This window comes from Doryrhamphus excisus, linkage group LG1 (assembly GCF_037039965.1).
Source record: "Doryrhamphus excisus strain RoL-2023G ecotype Guam linkage group LG1, RoL_Dexc_Guam_v1.1, whole genome shotgun sequence".
Taxonomy (NCBI): Eukaryota; Metazoa; Chordata; class Actinopteri; order Syngnathiformes; family Syngnathidae; genus Doryrhamphus; species Doryrhamphus excisus.
In genome coordinates this window covers 14,780,598-14,801,105 of record NC_136357.1, presented here as the reverse complement: position 1 = coordinate 14,801,105, position 20,508 = coordinate 14,780,598, and the positions used below count along the sequence as shown (strand labels likewise).

The 20,508-nt window shown below is 43.2% G+C and overlaps 1 protein-coding gene across 1 annotated transcript; it reads right to left on the bottom strand.

The window, feature by feature from the left end:
* Positions 1–180: 180 nt before the first annotated feature.
* LOC131131206 (alpha-1,3-mannosyl-glycoprotein 4-beta-N-acetylglucosaminyltransferase C-like) lies at positions 181–19,850 on the bottom strand. Its single transcript, XM_058075686.2, has 4 exons — positions 19,584–19,850; positions 1,842–1,984; positions 1,617–1,764; positions 181–1,542 (listed from the first exon to the last, which is right to left on the bottom strand). The coding sequence occupies exons 2-4, from the start codon at positions 1,971–1,973 to the stop codon at positions 377–379; spliced, it is 1,446 nt and encodes a 481-aa protein (XP_057931669.2). The 5' UTR covers positions 1,974–1,984; positions 19,584–19,850; the 3' UTR covers positions 181–376.
* Positions 19,851–20,508: the final 658 nt, after the last annotated feature.

The following is a 20,508-nucleotide window of genomic DNA, read 5'->3' as shown; positions in this document are numbered from 1 at the left end:
CTGTTTCATGCATAATTTGACAGATTTTTTTGTTGCTTTTTTCAATCGTAGTTGTCAAATGTTTTGCTGTTTCATATAATATAAATACAATTGAATACAATTATTATTATATTTCATATGAAACTTTGAGTGTGAGTGATACATTTTAGGTGTTGTCACAATTGAAAACACGACACCAGACAAATTAACATTTTTTTTATATTAGGAAAATTATAAAGGTCGGATTCTGTATAATATTTGACAGATATGGAAAATGATTGAAAAGCAAAATACATCTGTGAAGCCAAGAAAATATAAATTATTTTGTTCCATAAACCCCTGCAGTTGTCCCAAAGGAATGCCTGAATGCATGAAACAATGAAGACAGAAGAGATGGTCACAGGATTAATGGGCCGAGAGGCTGAGCGGTCCATAGACTGATAGTCCTTATGATGATCCATTCCTTCTGACCGGCCGTCACTACGATTCGCACGCACTCAATGTCAAAGCCGATCTTGCGGTGCACGTTCATGGCCTCGATCTTCCCACCCTTAAACTCCCCCAGCGTGATGTAGGACGAGCACTGTCTCCCCTGCTTGCCTTCCACGCTCTTATGACCCACTTCCAGAGCTCCGTGGTGAAGGATGTCGTTCTGGCGATCTTCTGTGCCTGTGACGATCTTTATTTTGCTGATTTTGGTGGACTGGTTGAAGACAATGACAAAGAAGTCTCCGGTAGAAGGAGGCTTCCCCCAGAAGTATTCGTCCACGGTGCTGTAAGCCTTGGTGGCGTCGTAGTTCTCAAAGACGTTGATGTTGGTGTAAAGGCTGGCCGGAGGGTTGTCGGGAATGTCGACTGAGTCCTCCTCGAAGTCGTCATCCTTCAGCTTGTTCTCAGCCCCTTTGTAAGACGAGTAGTAGCCCATGTGCTGGAAGAGGGAGGGCTTGAAGCGGATCACGTCTTTTTGGGCCAGCAGACCCCTGAAGTGGATGAGGAGCCAGTCGCACGGCATCTCCTGGTAGAACATGAGCAGGAAGTGAGCCAGACGAGGCAGGTCCCTGGAGTGGTACAGCTTCCCGATGTAGCCCAGCTTGGAGAACTCCAGCATCACCCAGTAGGAACCTTCCCTGGATGTGATCACCTTCTTCAGGGCCGTCAGGAAGTTGCGGGAGCAGCGCACGTCGTCCTCCAGCATCATGTAGAAGTCTGACAGGTTGGTGCAGAAGTTGAGCAGGAAGGCGTAGTCCACGTTCTGCTTGGAGCGGAAACGTACCCTGTCCTCGGGGTCATTGTAGTTCCTCTTCAGGCCATCCAGAGATGGATAGTACTCTTCTGGAGCCTGGATCACCAGGAGGCGACCCGCGATGATGTGGTGGCCAAACTTCCTGCTCATCTCCTGCACCAGGTTCTCGCACCATACTGGGTCAAAGTCGGCCAGGTGGACAACCACCACGATTTCTTTCAGCTCCTCATAGCTGGACTGATCAAAGATGGACTTGATGGTCTCCAGGAGGTAGTTCCCTCGCTTTCGCTTCACTGATGACAGCCCGATGGTTAGGTACTCTGAAAACATCATAACATCTCAATGGCAGTAAATGTTAAAATATGGCATCACAAGGCTTGCTTAGAATACCTACTTTTCCTGGGCAAAGGAAACCCTGCGAGGTAACGATACGTCACGTTGATGGTCCCAGAGAAGTTGGACAGGTCTCTGAAAGTGTGGCTGTATCTGTCAGAGCTCGCCGGATGCATCAGAGTATCTCCGAGCTGTCGTTTCTGAGCCTCCTGTTGGAAAACAAAACAACATTAAGACGTCTTTTCTTCAGAGGGACATCCAAAGTGTCTAAAGAATTGAACCTTACCAGCACGTATCTGTCGTCCATGTAGAGGTTGAAGAGCAGCAGGAAGGTGATGAGGAAGCCCAGCAGAGGCAGCATGGATCTTTTCCTCAAGCACCTCATCTTGTCCAGCCACTTCCACAGGAACCTCACCATCTCGTCTCTCACTGCACATACAACACAACCCACGGCTCATTCTCATCTCATAGTTCTGGTACTTGGTACGAATCATATCCAATGTTATAAAATAATAAAACTAATAAAATATGAAATAAATCACATTGGGCAGCATGGTGGTCTAGTGGTTAGCACGCAGACCTCACAGCTAGGAGACCTGGGTTCAATCCCACCCTCGGCCATCTCTGTGTGGAGTTTGCATGTTCTCCCCGTGCATGCGTGGGTTTTCCCCGGTACTCCGGTTTCCTCCCACATTCCAAAAACATGCTAGGTTAATTGGTGACTCCAAATTGTCCATAGGTATGAATGTGAGTGTGAATGGTTGTTTGTCTATATGTGCCCTGTGATTGGCTGGCGACCAGTCCAGGGTGTACCACGCCTCTCGCCCGAAGACAGCTGGGATAGGCTCCAGCACCCCCCGCGACCCTCGTGAGGAAGAGTGGTACACTGTACTAGAAGTACACTGAAGTGCACACTTGCATTTGAATCAGTGTTAGTTGTAAAAGATGGCAGGTTGACATCTTTATGCCCCCCTAACCCCCACACACACAATCAGGTCGGCCTAAATCACCCTTTATGGCTTCATGAGAATACCAGAAGCCACTCCTTTTTAATGATAGAGTGAAAACATTGACTAGTCCAGCTTGTATTGGAAAAACAGTCTTAGTTAAAAGCATCGAAAAGCCTTTTGTGGTCTTCTTCTCGTTGCTTTGAGTGTGGCTGTTTACTGATAAGCTCAGCACTCCGGCAGTTTTTGTTTCCTGACTATAAGATACTAATACACACTGCTTGAGATACGAGTTTGTTGAACTGAAACATTTTTTTCCCACAAGAAATGATGACCGAAAGGGATAAATGAACATGGTAATGGTAATGGTAATGGTTTTATTTCATTTGAACATGCATCTGATTACAATTGAATGCATCACATAATCAATTCACAGTTCCACATGTCCAAAAGGAGTCGGAAGAAGCAAAGCTTATTAAGTCCTACCCCTCCACCTGGTACTTTTACAATCAGTAACTGTTACATTTGTTCACTTCCTGCTTTCCATAATTCAGTTTAAGGTTGTTGTTTTTTTTTAATAATGCACCTCGTATATGAGCATCCAATGACATAATGGGTACCATAGTAAGTGTCAATATAGTGATATATATAGCACATCATGACTGGTTCAAGACTCTTCATCCTTGTATTTAGCAAACATCAACTCCTTGTATTGTTTCTTGAATTGGCTCATCGTTGTGCATTGTTTGAGGTCCTTACTCAATCCATTCCATAGTTTGATTCCACATACTGAAATGCTATGGCTTTTTAACGTAGTCCTAGCATAGAAGTGTTTCAAATGTACTTCTTCCCTGAGATCATATTTCTCCTCTCTTGTAGAGAAGTATTGGATGACATTTTTAGCTAATTGGTTGTTTTTAGCTTTATGCATTATTTTAGCAACATAGTTGCGTCTTCAGTGAGGGTAAAAGTAACTTGAAATGTTGATTTATCTCTTTCACTCATCATTTACACGCATGTAAGACCATAAATGTAAAACTATATTGTGTGGTGAGTGAACTTGTGATGACCTCCTGTACTTGCAATGAGCAATCAATACTTGTCACTTTAAAAGTAATTTCTTATAAAAAAACAAATAGGTGACTGGGTTGAAAGGATCAGCGAACACAATAACCATTGAATAGAATAGATGGAAAATCAAAACAAAAGGCATCACATGCACCTGATAAATTAGATTTATTCGGTAGTGGACACTAGTGGCATGTCTCTCACCCCGTCGGGTTTGGGGCAAGTGTTTAATGAGTGTATAATGAGAAGTTGCGAGCAGTTGGAGAAAAAAAGTCCTGCATAAGACCAACCACTGTGTGTTTTTTGCAACTGATACAATTCTCTGTTTGTCTTTTGAATGTAAAGCCTTGAACAATCCTCGTCTCGGTCACATTAGATTTCTATGGAAATGAAGGCACGTCTATGAATAGATAAAGCCCTCCTTTGTTTACGCTGGTTTACAATGCACCGCGTTTGTTTTTATCGTCTTCCATCAAGGGGATGATTCTATACTCCTATTCCTACCACTCTTTGCCTAGTTTTTGATGGCAACAATGTGGCAGGTGGTGTTGAATGCCAATCATCTTCACCTTCTCATCATTCATTCATTCATTTTCTTCCGCTTTTTCCTCATGAGGGTTGCGGAGGTGCTGGAGTCTATCCCAGCTGTCTTTGGGCGAGAGGCGGGGTACACCCTGGACTGGTCGCCAGCCAATCACAGGGCACATATAGACAAACAACCATTCACACTCACAGTCATACCTATGGACAATTTGGAGTCGCCAATTAACCTAGCATGTTTTTGGAATGTGGGAGGAAACCGGAGTACCCGGAGAAAACCCACGCATGCACGAGAACATGCAAACTCCACACAGAGATGGCCGACGGTGGAATTGAACCCTGGTCTGCTAGCTGTGAGGTCTGTGCGCTAACCACTCGATCGCCGTGTCGCCACCTTCTCATCACGTTATCACATTTTAGCTTGAACAGTAATCATGATAAAGGAGGCATTACTGCACGAGCGATTGGTTACCTAGTCTCCACTCTGACCTTTAAAAAGTCAGACTAAAGTGTTTACATGTGATAATTACATGTTAATACAAGGAAATGAAGGTACACAAGGAATGAAATATACATTTAGAATCAAACTGACTTTAAGTGTATATTCACGCAGGTGAAAAGAAAAAAGCATCTTGTGTGTGAACATATAAAAGGATGACGTGGATGCTGTCTCAGCCGTTTGTATCCGTGACAACAGAGCACTAGTGAGGATGAAGAAGAGGACTCTCCATCAAGGTGCCCTTCAGGGAGGCGTTTAATCCCACTTTGTGTCAGGAGCAGACTTGGGCCTGCGTGGAGGACCTCTACCGGAGGGGAGGGTGCGTCCTTGACGACGGATGACATACTTGTTGCTGCTGTGATTGATGATTTTACTTTACTGTGACTTTGTGGGCTGTCAGCTCCAAGCAAGAATCCATCAATAATACCATTAGCCTCTTAGCCGCTACCAAGTATATAGCATGTCTTTAACGCCACATCATTTTGTCATCACTGACAATATTTCACTGCAGGAAGAACTTTGACCTCAGACCATTTTTAAATGGAGTCTCCGCACCAATGCTTACAGTCATAGCAAGATTGTACTTTCATACATTTCTTTGACAAACTTCATTTCAAAATTCATTTTTACCACTTCCACATTTCTCATATTTATTAACTTATTAAAACATGAAAACTGCTCATTCAGGACATTCGGACTCAGTATTCATTCATTCATTCATTCATTTTCTACCGCTTTTTCCTCACGAGGGTCGCGGGGGTGCTGGAGCCTATCCCAGCTGTCTTCGAGCGTGAGGCGGGGTACACCCTGGACTGGTCGCCAGCCAATCACAGGGCACATATAGACAAACAACCATTCACACTCACATTCATGTGCAATTCATGTGGGAGGAAACCGGAGTACCCGGAGAAAACCCACGCATGCACGGGGAGAACATGCAAACTCCACACCGAGATGTATGTATCAGTATTCAACATCACAAAAATTCACACTTTTCTCTGAATTACACATTTTTCATAAAGTTTTTTTGTGTGGAGCCACCGTGTAATAAACTAGTCCACCCTGTCATCGCTGCCTTTCCCACGCCGCAGTGAAGGTTATATCCTTGGTGGACTCTGCGTCGGTTCATCGGTTCAAGTGGGAGCTGAGCGAAAAGGCAAAGCTCTCAATTTATAGGTCCATCTACGTTCCTACCCTCACCTATGGTCATGGACTTTGAGTAGAGACTGAAAAGACAAGATGGTGGGTACACGATGCTGAATTGAGTTTTCGCCATAGGTTGGATGGGCTCTCCTCGTTGTAAAGCTGCTGCTCCAGATGAGCCAGATGAGGTGGCCTCCCTGGGGATGTGTTCAGGGTGCATCCAATTTGTAGGAGGCCTCTGGGAAGACGGCGGACGAGTGGTTAGCGCACAGACCTCACAGCTAGGAGGACCAGGGTTCGATTCCACCCTCGCCCATCTCTGTGTGGAGTTTGCATGTTCTCCCCGTGCATGCGTGGGTTTTCTCCGGGTACTCCGGTTTCCTCCCACATTCCAAAAACGGGGATAACTGGGATAGGCTCCAGAACCCCCACGACCCTTGTGAGGAAAAAGCGGTAGAAAATGAATGAATGAATGAATGGTGACTCCAAATTGTCCATTGATATGAATGTGAGTGTGAATGGTTGTTTGTCTATATGTACCCTGTGATTGGCTGGCGACCAGTCCAGGGTGTACCCCGCCTCTCAGCCGAAATCAACTGGGATAAGTTTCAGCACCTCCCACGACCCTTGTGAGGATAAGCGGTACAAAATGAACGAATGAATGAATTTATTCCAGTAAAGTGGGCACCTCATACTTTTATTGCTGACTGTGCTCCAAACTCTCTTGACATCATTAACTATCTCTGCCCTCGTAATTCTGGACCATTCACTGTTATCTATATGTGCCCTGTGATTGGCTGGCAACCAGTCCAGGGTGTACCCCGCCTCTTGCCCAAAGACAGCTGGGATAGGCTCCAGCATACAACATCGACCTTAGTGAGGATGGATGACTGCATGATAAATTATTCTCCAGTAGTCTTCTATTGAAAATGTTAGATTCCAGACATCATTTCAAAGGCTATCTGCATGCTTTCCCCTAGAGTAAAGAGAGTAAATGTATTTCCTTGCCATCGTTTTGTGTCTGCAATGCTTGTTGCTCCTCCAGCGTTAACTGATAGCCAAGGCAAGTTTGCATGGTGTGACTCAAATCAAACATGGAGACATTATTCGCCATCCTGTCTCAGCGGGCCCCGGGTGCACCACTAATGTGGGTCAAGGCTGCGACTGCTGAGGAGCGTCTATCCTCATTAGCGTCACCAGCAGTGAGAACTCCACAGCCTCTCAGGCACTGACCCCCACATTAAACACAGTCCACCTTGTTGACAGGAAGAATACTTTAGATGAAGTGCACACTCCTATTTAATAGCAGCCTAGCAAGTATGCATCATTATTTTTTTTAGCCTGTGCTTTGTTTTCATTCCTTTTCCAAAGTTATGACAGAACACCTTCGGGAACCAATTATTGCAAGGAACGTCTAATTTAGTTGCAAGTCAAAGGTTGGCCCACAAGACATAATATGCCTACTGAAAAATTGATTTCCCTTTTCTCTCCTCAGACAGCAAAAGCACTCAGAAAAACATCTTGCTGTTTCTACTCAGCACCAAACAACACATTCACACTTCATACTGTGAACGTCGCAAATAACAGGAAACATCTAAAAATGTCATTATGAGTACATGTACCATGTATGTTTTAATAACATGTCAGGGGACAAAAATCTGATTTGTTTTAACAGAAAGCATTCTGGCTCCCCTCAGATCAGTTATGAGTCTATAAAGCATACAAATTGGTCCTGTCACTTTAAGAACGTACTCCTAATCTGAATTTATATGGGAAGAAAAACACCAGTCACAGAAACAGTTCTATTCAAACCTCTACACCACCGTGGATAAGACCAAAGAACTGTGGCAGGACCTCAGGGAAAGGATTGTAGACCTGCACAAGGCCGGGACTGACTATAAGACGACCATCAACAAGAAGCTTGGTGCTAAAGAGACCAATAATTCTGTTAGGTTGGATGGAACTTGTGCCAGGTGTTGAGGACTCCGGAGTAGAGACCAAGTATTTAATAATCAACAAAGGGCGTTCAAAAAGGAGGAAAAACAAAGCACAACAAAAGACGGCAGTGACAGAAGATCAATGGGAAGCTAAAAGTACAAACAAAAGAGTACAAAGTAGCAAACAGGCAGCAAAAACACAAGTTACAGGGCAGAGAGACAAAAGGTCAGGAGTGGACGAGGCATGACAAGATAAATGATCTGGCAGGTGAACAATGCATGTGGAGTGGTATATGAAGGCCTAATGGCTGATGGGCAACAGGTGTGCAGACCAGGAGAGCAAGGCAGGAGTCCACTGCAGGACATAAAAGAGACAACAGGGGGGCAGCAGACCAAAACAAGTGCAGATCACGACAAATTCATGATTGGAAGACATACAAGATAACAGTCAATGGTCCAGAATTATGAGGGCGGAGCTAGTTAATGATGTCTAGAGAGTTTGGCGCGCAGTCAGCAATAAAAGTATGAGGAGCCAACTTTACTGTAATAAATTCATTCATTCATTTTCTACCACTTATCCTCACAAGGGTCGTGGGAGGTGCTGAAACCTATCCCAGTTGATTTCGGCTGAGAGGCAGGGTACACCCTGGACTGGTCACCAGCCAATCACAGGGCACATATAGACAAACAACCATTCACACTCACATTCATACCTATGGACAATTTGGAGTCACCAATTAACCTAGCATGTTTTTGGAATGTCGGAGGAAACCCACGCATGCACAGGAGAACATGCAGACTCCACACAGAAATGGCCGAGGGTGGAATTGAACTTGGGTCCCCTTGCATGAGGCCATGCATTCATTCATTCATTCATTCATTTTCTACCGCTTATCCTCATGGGAGTTGCCGGGCGTGCTGGAGCCTATCCCAGCTGTCTTTGGGTGAGAGGCGCGGTACACCCTGGACTGGTCACCAGCCAATCACAGGGCATATATAGACAAACAACCATTCACACTCACATTCATACCTATGGACAATTTGGAGTGGCCAATTAACCTAGCATGTTTTTGGAATGTGGGAGGAAACCGGAGTACCCGGAGAAAATCCACGCATGCACAGGGAGAACATGAAAACTCCACACAGAGATGGCCGAGGGTGGAATTGAACCCGGGTCTCCTTGCTGCGCGCTAACCACACGACTGCTGTGCAGACCGCTGTAATAAATTGAGATCCTGAAATGATCCTGAAGGTCTACTTCGTCAAGAAGACCCATATACTGTACAATCAACACCCGAATGACTCAGACAAGGTTTGGGAGAATATGAAACATCACATAAGACCAAAACTGAGACCAACTCCAAGAAACATCTGACCCCTGTGCTTGTCAACAAGGCTTTCTCCACCAAGTAATAAGTCGTGATCAAATACTTATTTTGCTTAAGTTTAGTGTACATTGAAGGTTAGCGACAACATACATTGAATATCTGCTATATGCAACAAATCCATTCAAAGATGTGGAGGGGGGGGGGCACAATGAGTCCACCTGTTATAAAACACACACATTGTTCTTATAAGGCTTGTGTGGAGCGACAAACACCAAAGTGTGCTTTTTGTTTTATTGATATGATTTATGACGACAACAATGTGCTGTCAGGGTCACTTTGACAAAGAAACACATTAATCGCACGATTTATGGTCTTTGCAACAAAACGTTGACGTCTCAAACCTCAGACTTTGTGATGAAAGTCGGCAAATGTTCCTCAGTTTTTTTGGCACCGCGCTTCAGATACATCACATTTCTGCTCCCTAAAGTGACAAAACATTGGCTCTTTGGATGATAAATACTCTGCTACTCTCAGTTCATTGCTCACATATTTTATTACTGACTGCACACTGAGCAGGACACTTCATTAGGCACACACATTTAATGACAGCAATTTAGCCTTTACAAACGTTACAATGTTTATAACCAGTGTCACTCAAACATGAGCATTATTGTCTTTGTAAAAGCAAATGATGCATATTGGCTCACATTGGATGGTGTACCTAATGAAGTGGCCAAAGTCCAAACATTACTTCATGTCCATCACTTTTTTTTCCTCCACAACATCGTGTGCTGCTGAAGCTTTCCAAATGCAAACGGGTGTTCACAGTTAGAGCGCTGACGAAGCCTCACAAAGTGTGTGTGTGTGTGTGTGTGTGTGTAATGGTGAATGAGTAAATAGGCCGTCATCAGTCTCTTGCTCTGAGCAGAGACTTTTAAAGCGACCGCCGGCTTCTAAATCTTTACTTATTCACCAAGATGGTGGGGGCCAGTTAGCTTCTCCCCTTCCAGCCATTACTCTCATCTTCTCATCTCGCTGTTGCACTATTGGGTGTTTGTGTGTGTTGGGGTGGGGGGTGGGGGGTACTCTTTAAAAATGTATGGGTGCTTGCTCCTCACCAGACAAGAGCTAAAAAAAAATACACACATAGAAAAACACCCTAGTGTACACATTTGGTCTCCAGCATGCAGTGTGCATGGGAGACAATATGTCAAGGATACGGTGGTTGTTGAAAAATATCGACGACTATTCATACCTACGGACAATTTGGAGTCGCCAATTAACCTAACATGTTTTTGGAATGTGGGAGGAAACCCCACACATGCACAGGGAGAACATGCAAACTCCACACAGGTCTTCCAGATCTCCTGACTGTGTGGTGTGTTTATTTAACTGTTTATTACGAAGCAGGATTTAAGTCTGCCTATGCATTACTATGAAAATGGCTAATCATTAATTTGTGGCATTCAGGCAAAACACATTTTATTTTCTGTGTGATTTTTGCAAGAACATCTATAGGACAGGGCTGTCAAACTCGTGCCAAGGTTGGCCGAGACACTAAAACAGGTGATTTTTATGATCAACACCTCTTAATTTGAGGGATCACCTGCTGGAGAAACTGGTTGGACAGAAAACCTGCAGTGTCTGAGCCCTTTATTGCATGAGTTTGACACCCCTGCTCTAGAACGTCGTTGGAGGGACTGGGTTATCGCTGCCAAAGTGTGGTTATAGTGTCCATAAAGGATAGTCTATAGCAGGGGTCTCAAACTCAATTTACCTGGGAGACACTGGAGCTAGGGTCTAGGCAAGGCTGGGCCGCATCAGGTTTCCCCCTCCCCAAAAAAAACGCATTTATTAAAAACAGAAAAATATGCAAACTTTTTTAGTGCTTTGGTTCCAATTTTCCGATTTCATTTGTGGAAAAAACATACACAACCAGGCCGACTTCAAATTGAGGATGTAAACTGACAGAGAAATGGAATTACTCCTGAATATTAAGCTTCAAGATCAAATAACAACCATAAACAGCGAGAATGTCTCCTGTGCAGACCTCCAACAAGGCCACACATGTTTTTTGACAACATCCTGTGCAACACAACAGCTACAGCTCCATGTGTTACACTCTGTGGGTCAAAACGTGTTATTTTAAAATGTGTTGTGTGAAAGTGTTGAGTTGAAAATGTGTTGTGAGTAATTAATGCATGCGCATCATAGCAAGCCACACCTCTCTGTGGCGCCGATGGCAGGCGAAGGCAATTTCAATACCCTATACACACACACGTATACCGTGCTGTGAAAAAATGTTTGCCCCTTCCTGATTGATTGGTTTTTTTTTTTTGTTTCAGATCACCAAACAAATGTAAATATTAGTCAATGACAACAACTGCTAATTTTCTGTGTTTTGAGTTGTGGACACCTATAGAGCAGATGTCAATAAACAACACTTCACTCCTGTGTACATCCATCCATCCATCCATCTATCCATCTATCCATCCATCTATCCGTGTAGTGTATGTGTTGTGTTGTGTTGTGTTGTGTTGTGTGGCCGACTGTCTCATGAATGATTCATGGGGCGGCATCCATGGCGTGTGCTAGCGAGACTCCAGTAAAAATGTTTTATGAGAGCTGCTCTGTGTTCCATCATGGCTGCAGGATATGACATCACCTGTGACATGTCAATCATTCATTACCATGGGGAGGAAGGGGAAGCGGGGGTGACTTCAGCGAAGCCTCGCAGTGACACTTGGCTGTTTGTCATGGAGGACATGTCAATGTGTGCTAATGGAAGAGGGGAGGGGGCATGAGAGGTTAGATCAAATATAAGATGAATGAAGTTAAGCCTGTGAACAGGAGGAGGAGGAGGAGGAGGAGGAGGAGGAGGAGGAAAGGACACTTGTGCTACTTTGTGCACAGGAAAGTGATATGAGGATGCAAGGGAAGATGCTGGTCTCCATGGCGACAAGCTTAGTCGTGATGGGAAGCTCACAATCTCTCTCAAATTTGGAGATAATATAATAATCTTGGAAAAAGATGGGCGACTATTTGTGGCGGCCCCATAGAGAGTGGTGGGACTCTTATTTTGAAACAGTTTACTTTAAAAGTGTCACTTTGTGTGGGTGAGGTGAGACCAAAACTTTAGGTGGTGAGCCAAACAGGCCAAAGCGTTGGCAGCTGTGGAATTACATGTTTCCCAGCATGCTTTGCTGCAGTAACTGGCGGTCGGCTACATCCGTGGTTCAGAAGTCAGCAGATGCAGCTGAAGGATGGGATCGGGAATGGTATTGGTATCATCCGATTTCACTTATGCATGATCAGGATCAGTGCGAAATGCACTTAAAATTTTTATTAATGAATTCATACATGAATCTATCGTTATTTATTCATACAAGTTCATTTGCATAATGTACCAATGTATTAATGTATTCCTCGCCACGGCTCCCCTTACGCGTGTTGACTTTTAACAGTTCATTTGTGTAAATGGCAGTGCAACACTACAGGTGTCCTGGCTGGTCTAACAACATTAAAGACTACTAATGCAGGTGATGTGGACTCGCTACGGCAACAACACAAGATGCTGTGGTACTTTATATGCCAGTGGTGTGTCCACCTGATACTATTGGTCTTTTTTAAACTGTGGATATGGTTTCTAGATGGATGGATGTGTGCATGGATAGCAACAGTTGAATATTGCTGACCAAAATCATCTTGGAGAGGATTTAGGGGGGAACAAGATTAGAGCTGCCAAATGGGAATCAAAAGCGGCTTTTGCTACTTTTTTTCCCCTCGTGTTATAAGAAGATTACAACGTGACATCCAACTGATGGGATAAAGGCCCCCCCCACATACTTTTCCCATGCAACACAGAATGCCTACACACACACACTATTTTAATGCTGGGAAAGTAAACATATTTATTTACATAAGCTAGATAAAAAATATTATATATACTAATATATATATACATATAAATATAGTATATAAACACACAGGGCGGCACGGCGGTCGAATGGTTAGCGCACAGACCTCACAGCTAGGAGACCAGGGTTCAATTCCACCCTCGGTCATCTCTGTGTGGCGTTTGCATGTTCTCCCTGTGTGTGTGTGGGTTCCACATTCCAAAAACATCAATTTTAGCTTAATTGGCGACTCCAAATTGTCCATAGGTATGAATGTGAGTGTGAATGGTTGTTTGTCTATATGTGCCCTGTGATTGGCTGGCGACCAGTCCAGGGTGTACCCCGCCTCTCGCCCAAAGACAGCTGGGATCGGCTCCAGCACCCCCCGCGACCCTCGTGAGGAATATAAACACACGTCTGCAACATGAGTGTACAACACCCTCTAGTGGTAACAGTATAAGTACAATAACAAACCGCCAACCCGTACTCTAATACACCACAAGATCGCAGAACACAATGCACGTTCATATGCTGTCATATGCATATACGATATGATTAAAATTTGTTATTTAATATATGTACAACATATATATAGTATAAATTTTCTATACCGCTTATCCATACTAGGGTCGCGGGTATCCCAGCTGTCTTCGGGCGAGAGGCGGGGTACATACATACAACAGAGCACCGATAGTGTACACCACAAGGACGCAGAACACAATGCACATTCATTCATTCATTCGTTCATTTTCTACCGCTTTTCCTCACGAGGGTCGCAGGGGTGCTGGAGCCTATCCCAGCTGTTTTCGGGCAAGAGGCGGGGTACATACATACAACAGAGCACTCTAATACACTACAAGGACGCAGAACACAATGCACGTTCATATGCTGTTAAAAAAATATTCAAGATGGCACTCTTACAAAACCCACAAAACAGACTCCATGAAAGGTGACCTACAATGCCACAAGGGAACACTGAATACAGTATGTATATACAAGGTGTGTCATAACATTTCCAGGGCTGTTCGTGTTCATCACAAACGTCCCTGTGGGTGGCATTGTCCGCCGCAAGTTCTTGCCACAGGGAGATCAACCAGTAAGTCTACAAAAATATCCTACAGCCGTTGCATCTTTCACAAGAAGAGGCAAGGGTTTAAAGGGGACCCATTAGGCTCATTTTTCTATTCTTTGTATTGAGTTGTGGACTCCTATAGAACAGCTACACACAATAACCCTCATAGAAAACTTTTTAGATTTTGTCGAATCTGCACCTATTCCAACTGTATTTCCTTTGGTTTGTGCTTCCTGCCAAAACAGTCTGTTTTAATTTATTCCCCCCCACGGCCCGCCTCTGGGCATGCCCACTCCGCTGTGGTTGGTCACATGCCCAAAGTGCTTCCTAACTATGAACCATTCTCTAGTCTCGGTAGTGCTGTCTACAAAGTCTACTAAGGTGCCCACCACGGGGTCTGGCTTTGTGGTTTTGCCAAGGGCCGCTTAGACCATCTATATGTGAACTGGGTTTTTATCTTCGCCACGGTCGTCCTTGGTTACCTGCTCAGCAGAGTGCTTCAGTGTCTCACAGCTTGGTGCCTTTCTTTGTTTGTCAATCATTTATTGGTACATCATGTGACTTGAACCATAAATTCTTTGTAATAAATATATATTATACGATTGATATAATAATAATAGTATTATTCAAATAAATGATATATGTTTTATTTAAATAATGAAATAATTGTTGCTGTGCATTTGTCAGGATCCTGTTGTGTTGGTTTTGTTGCCGCTTTTTTCTCTGTGCTGCAATGCCATTTTTTTGGGTAATTCCTGGAGCAGAGCCAACTGCTGCTCACCTGCTGCATGCCTTCTGCCAATTGCTCATCAGGCCTGACTGTCTTCCATGCTGCGACACTTGTACCTTAGTCTTGCTCATTGCCTCTGCTTCTGTCTTGCGCTCCAAACTTACAGTTAATTACAGTTGATTGTGGAAAAAGGATGAAAGAACGCCATATGCATATATGATATGATTTACAATTTTTTTTATAGTCCATCACTTACATTCTCTGCTGCTGAATCCCTGATCCATGCATTCATCACAACCAGAATGGACTACTGCAACAGTATTCTCTACGGTACACCGTCCAAAACCCTACAATATATTCAGAACTCCGCTGCCCGCCTCCTCACCTCCACCCGCTCCCGTCAACACATTACCCCTGTCCTCCAAAACCTCCACAGGCTTCCCGTCCCCCAACGCATTCACTTCCAAATTCTTCTTATCACCTACAAAGCCCTCCACGATCTAACCCCCCCCCCCAATAGCTCACAGACCTCCTCCATCCACACAATCCCCCACATCCCCTTCGCTCCTCAGACTCCAACCTCCTGGCACTCCCGTGTAAGACCAAGCTCCGAACCTGGGGTGACAGAGCCTTCTCCATCGCTGCCCCCATCCTCTGGAACTCTTTGCCCCATTCACTCCGTGCTTGCCCTGACCTTTCCAGTTTCAAAAAACAACTAAAAACCCACCTCTTTAAATCTGTTTTTAATGTCTAACTTTTTATACCTGACTGCTGTGCCCCGCCCCACTTTTGTTGTATTTTGGTGTGTCTTCTACTCTGTTTACTTCCTTGTATTCAACTCCATTCTTCTGTAAAGTGTCTTTGAGTATTTAAAATATAAAATAAAATGTATTATTATGGGCGGCACGGTGGTCTAGTGGTTAGCGCGCAGACCTCACAGTTAGGAGATCAGGGTTCAATTCCACCCTCGGCCATTTCTGTGTGGAGTTTGCATGTTCTCCCCGTGCATGCGTGGGTTTTCTCCGGGTACTCCGGTTTCCTCCCACATTCCAAAAACATGCTAGGTTAATTGGCGACTCCAAATTGTCCATAGGTATGAATGTGAGTGTGAATGGTTGTTTGTCTATATGTGCCCTGTGATTGGCTGGCAACCAGTCCAGGGTGTACCCCACCTCTCGCCCAATGACAGATGGGATAGGCTCCAGCACCCTTCTGGCCGTGACCCTTCTGAGAAAAAAGCGGTAGAAAATGAATGAATGTATTATTATTATTATTATTATATATGTACAGTATATATATATTATCCATCCATTTTCTATACCGCTTATCCTCACTAGGGTCGCGGGTATGCTGGAGCCCATCCCAGCTGTCTTCGGGTGAGAGGCGGGGTACACCCTGGACTGGTCAAACAACCATTCACACTCAGTGTTAACTGCGGCCAATGCTAATAAAATGCATCAAAAAAGAGCATTCACGTCAGCTTTGTCATGTCATTTTACACCTGTGTCTTTTATTGTGTGTTTGATATCAGTATTCATAAGACAGCGATGATTCAGCCAGCAAACACAGCACAGGCATTATAAAGCAGCGTGATAAATGTGCTCATCTGAAAAACACTTTGTAAAAGTAGAAGTGTTAACGAGCAGCAGATGTGTGGATCAAAGTTTGATGTGTTAAGAGGCAGCAGATGGAGGAAAACGTTTTCATGGTTTTGAGTGTTGGTGATTTGGACGCCAGACATTCTCTGATACTTGGATATGTTTTGTGCACTAAAAATGATCAAAGCAATCAAATTTAGGTCAATGTATACTAAGCTATTTAAACAAAACAACTTCTAGGTGACAAAGCAAATTAGTGTAATATCGAATAATGTATCTCACTGATTGTTCATTTATTTCCAGGAGAAATTCACATTTGCAGCAGCTCTGCAAAAGTGATAAATAAACTTAAATCACTTAAAAAAAATGAAACGGAAAAAAAAACCTTCTCCTGGGCGCTAGGCCTAAAAATTATAATTCATTCATTAATCACACAATTAATCCAAATGAACTCATGAAGTTTGCTGGCCTGCCTCTAAACAAGCAGGAAGAGAGTTCACTGCAGAGAGAGTTCAATTCACTGCAAACCAATGCAGTGCCCTGGCATGTTTGTTCCATAGAACAACAGCATGAACAGAGTGTCTCTGTGGGTGGAGGCGGGGCCGGTAGCATACACACAGAGTGCAGACAAGTGTAATGGAGTAGAAATTAAAATGAGTACATTGCAATATAACGTCATATATTTGATATTACTTATATCGTAATATTCAAATCTCATCTCTTGGCGTTCTCAAACCCAATCTCGTGTATTGTCTTGTCTTGTGCCACCCCTATTAATAATGAGTTTATTTTATTTTACGCTAGTAAAGAATAGTAATACATTTGAATCATAATGGTTAGAATGATGTATATGACATTTGATATGTATTTGATGCTCTTATCTAACAGAGCTGCTGCTGCAATTTCTTTATATGTCTTGACGACAACGACAATAACGCTTTAGAGCTTTCCTTTATTGATTAATCCCAGGTGCAATAAAGCACACGGCAGCTAACACGAAGCGGAGGGAAAAGAATGAACGAACGTTAAAGACAAGAGTCAACAAGGATGAAGCGGAGGTGCATTGGATCGATACCACCTCTTGACCTTCATGTCATGTACTTTCAATAAAGGCCTTTCAAGACTGATGCTGCACTCATTCTACTTCTAAGGAGTGTGTGTGTGTGTGTTTGTGTGTGAATGGAGGGGCATGGTCTTTATGAGCCAAAATGCATTCAAGACTGCTTGGAAATATCCCACCTGGAGATAAGGAGTCTTGTGAGTGCATAAGTGTGAGAAGTACTGCATAATGCAGTGCACTGTCAGTACCACTCAAGTGTACTCAAGACGTTTATAGTGCTGCTGAACATATATATATATATATATATATATATATATATATATATATATATATATATATATATATATATATATATATATATATATATATATATATATATATATATATATATATATATATATATATATATATATATATATATATATATATATATATATATATATATATATATAGTGGCTATGTATTTTTTAAATTTGGATATTGTTTCTGGATTTCAAAAGTAACATATGGACTTTTAATTATTGTACAATATGTGTTATATTTGTCAAAAAAAAAAATCACCATTTTGGTGTTGCTTATGTTGTGGCATCTTTGTTTCGACATTTTTGCTACATATATAAGGCTAATATGTGTCCGAGTGAAAGTTATGCCTGAAATCTTGAAGCCTTTTTTCCTCCTCTTTTTTGTTGAGAACTGATATGAAGGGGGCGGCATGGCGGTCGAGTGGTTAGCGCGCAGACCTCACAGCTAGGAGACCAGGGTTCAATTCCACCCTCGGTCATCACTGTGTGGAGTTTGCATGTTGTCACCGAGCATGCGTGGGTTTTCTCCGGGTACTCCGGTTTCCTCCCACATTCCAAAAACATGCTAGGTTAATTGGCTACTCCAAATTGTCCATAGGTATGAATGTGAGTGTGAATGGTTGTTTGTCTATATATGCCCTGTGATTGGCTGGCGATCAGTCCAGGGTGTGCCCAAAGACAGCTGGGATGGGCTCCATCACCCCGGCGACTCTCGTGAGGAAAAAGCGGTAGAAAATGAATGAATGAATGAATATTCAAGGTGCAATTCTACCTTGGCTCCAAATTACATATTTTTCAGCCAAAAAAATATGGCAACACCACCATCGACTAGTATGTACCAAACAGTGTTACAGTGGTAGTGGAAAAAAATAAATAAATAATAATAATAATTATGACGTAAACAGAGCAAGAAGAGGGCAGGACATAGTGTGTTTGAATGCTCACACCCCCATTGTAGTACCTAACCATGACAGACAGCACCTTTAAGAGGGATACGGTATTTTTTCGGCATCTGCAAAATTATCAAATAACATGAGAAAAAGTCACTAGTATCTGAATATTTTCCACTCCGTTCTGGACTTTTTGGATATTTCACTTGGAACACACACACACAGTTCCATAATGAGTTTCCCTAGCCAAAGGTTGGTTAAAATCACATCACACCCCACATCACAACAGTTGATTGTTAACGTTAAGTTCTCCTGATCATTGGGCCTGCCTCCACATTAGGCTTGTGGAGAAAAGGAACTCAGTTTTACTTTAAAGATCGCTAGACTTTGGCTGGTAGGCTGACCAATTCTCTTCAGCATTGCAATAATTTCTATGTACTCCTTTTGATATTCAACTGGAAGCCTTACTTGAGACTTAAAGCATTATTTCACAGGTGGTAGAACAAAACCAGGGTTGGTGCCGTTCCAACCAGGCAATAAATACAGTAAATTATGTTTTGAAAACTTTAGGTACAGTAACATTGCTGATGGGTTGAGGTTTTATGTATTTTATCTTGCACGCTAACAAAGTAGCTAACTCACAAGCCAACCAACGAGAAACCAAAAACATCACATCACTGAGGGAGGTTGTATTCCCACACCGCTGAGACCAGACGGGGGTCCTGTCCTCAGGTTAAAGGGGAGGAGGGGGGACATACGACAAAGCTGATGTACAGTTTAGCGTCCATAAAAGATGTGATGGAGCTCAGCTGTCACTCAAGAGGCTGCACGGTCCTGATGCTGCAGCAGCTGTGTGTCATCTCTCAGTGAGAAGACGAGACAACATTATAGCGAGACACACGTGCAGACCACCACCACCATCGTTGTCATCATGTCGCACACTGACACACTACATCCCAGAAGAAGAAGTGAGCTCAACTCTGACAGAAGTTGCGTAGAGAAAAGAGGACGCTCTCACCTGCTTAACGGCAGCTCTTCTCTGCTAAATCTCCTCCATGACTCACATCAGGGGACTAGGGGGGGCGGGCGAGGAGAAAGTGAAAGAGTCCTCTCGCTGCAACAGCGCTACATCTCATCATCCTCTGCTTTCATCCTTGCTCGCTCAGCCACAGCATCATCACAAACCCACCCACCCCCCCACCCGGGACTCCACCTACCACAAGGTGTCACAAACACAGAGTGTCTGCACCAAATGCCTCATTGGCTGCTCTCCTCAGCCTGTGTGGAAAGACCAGACGCATCACACAGCAGCTGTGCATCCACAAAGACTCCACATGACACCTCCGTCCTTCCTGCATAACATTTTACATTTACCATACATGAAGATGAAGAGCAGCTCAATTCTTTTATTGAGCATCAAAAAATGGCCGTACTTTAAAATAAAAATAATGATATCTAAAGTACTACTAATTCATTCATGAAAGATGGGTGGCGTTACCTATGCAATGGATCCCTGCATCTTCCCGATTTAGCATTCGTGCCCCAGCAAATTTGCATCATTTTACTGCAAAAAATGGTAATAATTCATAAATTTAAAAAAAGCAAAGGTGGATATGTAATTGGAGGAGAATGTCAACGTCAAGCTACAGAAAAGGGCTTGGAGGGGGAGGAGCGAGCCGGTACAGCCTCCATGCAGCAACATAATCCAGGCTTTATTAGTGTCAAAAATAGACGTTTTATGGGCCTCTCAAATACCTGCCTTTTTTCCTCACTCACCTTTTCCACAAAGATTTATAGGGTGCATTTTATCACTTTTAAGGTAGTAGGATTCAATATTTATAATATTATAAATATAATATTGTATTATTATTATAATATAATATTAAATAATATTTGGGATTATTGTGCCTGTTGTGAGAGGACTTGCAATAAAAGTCTGTTGT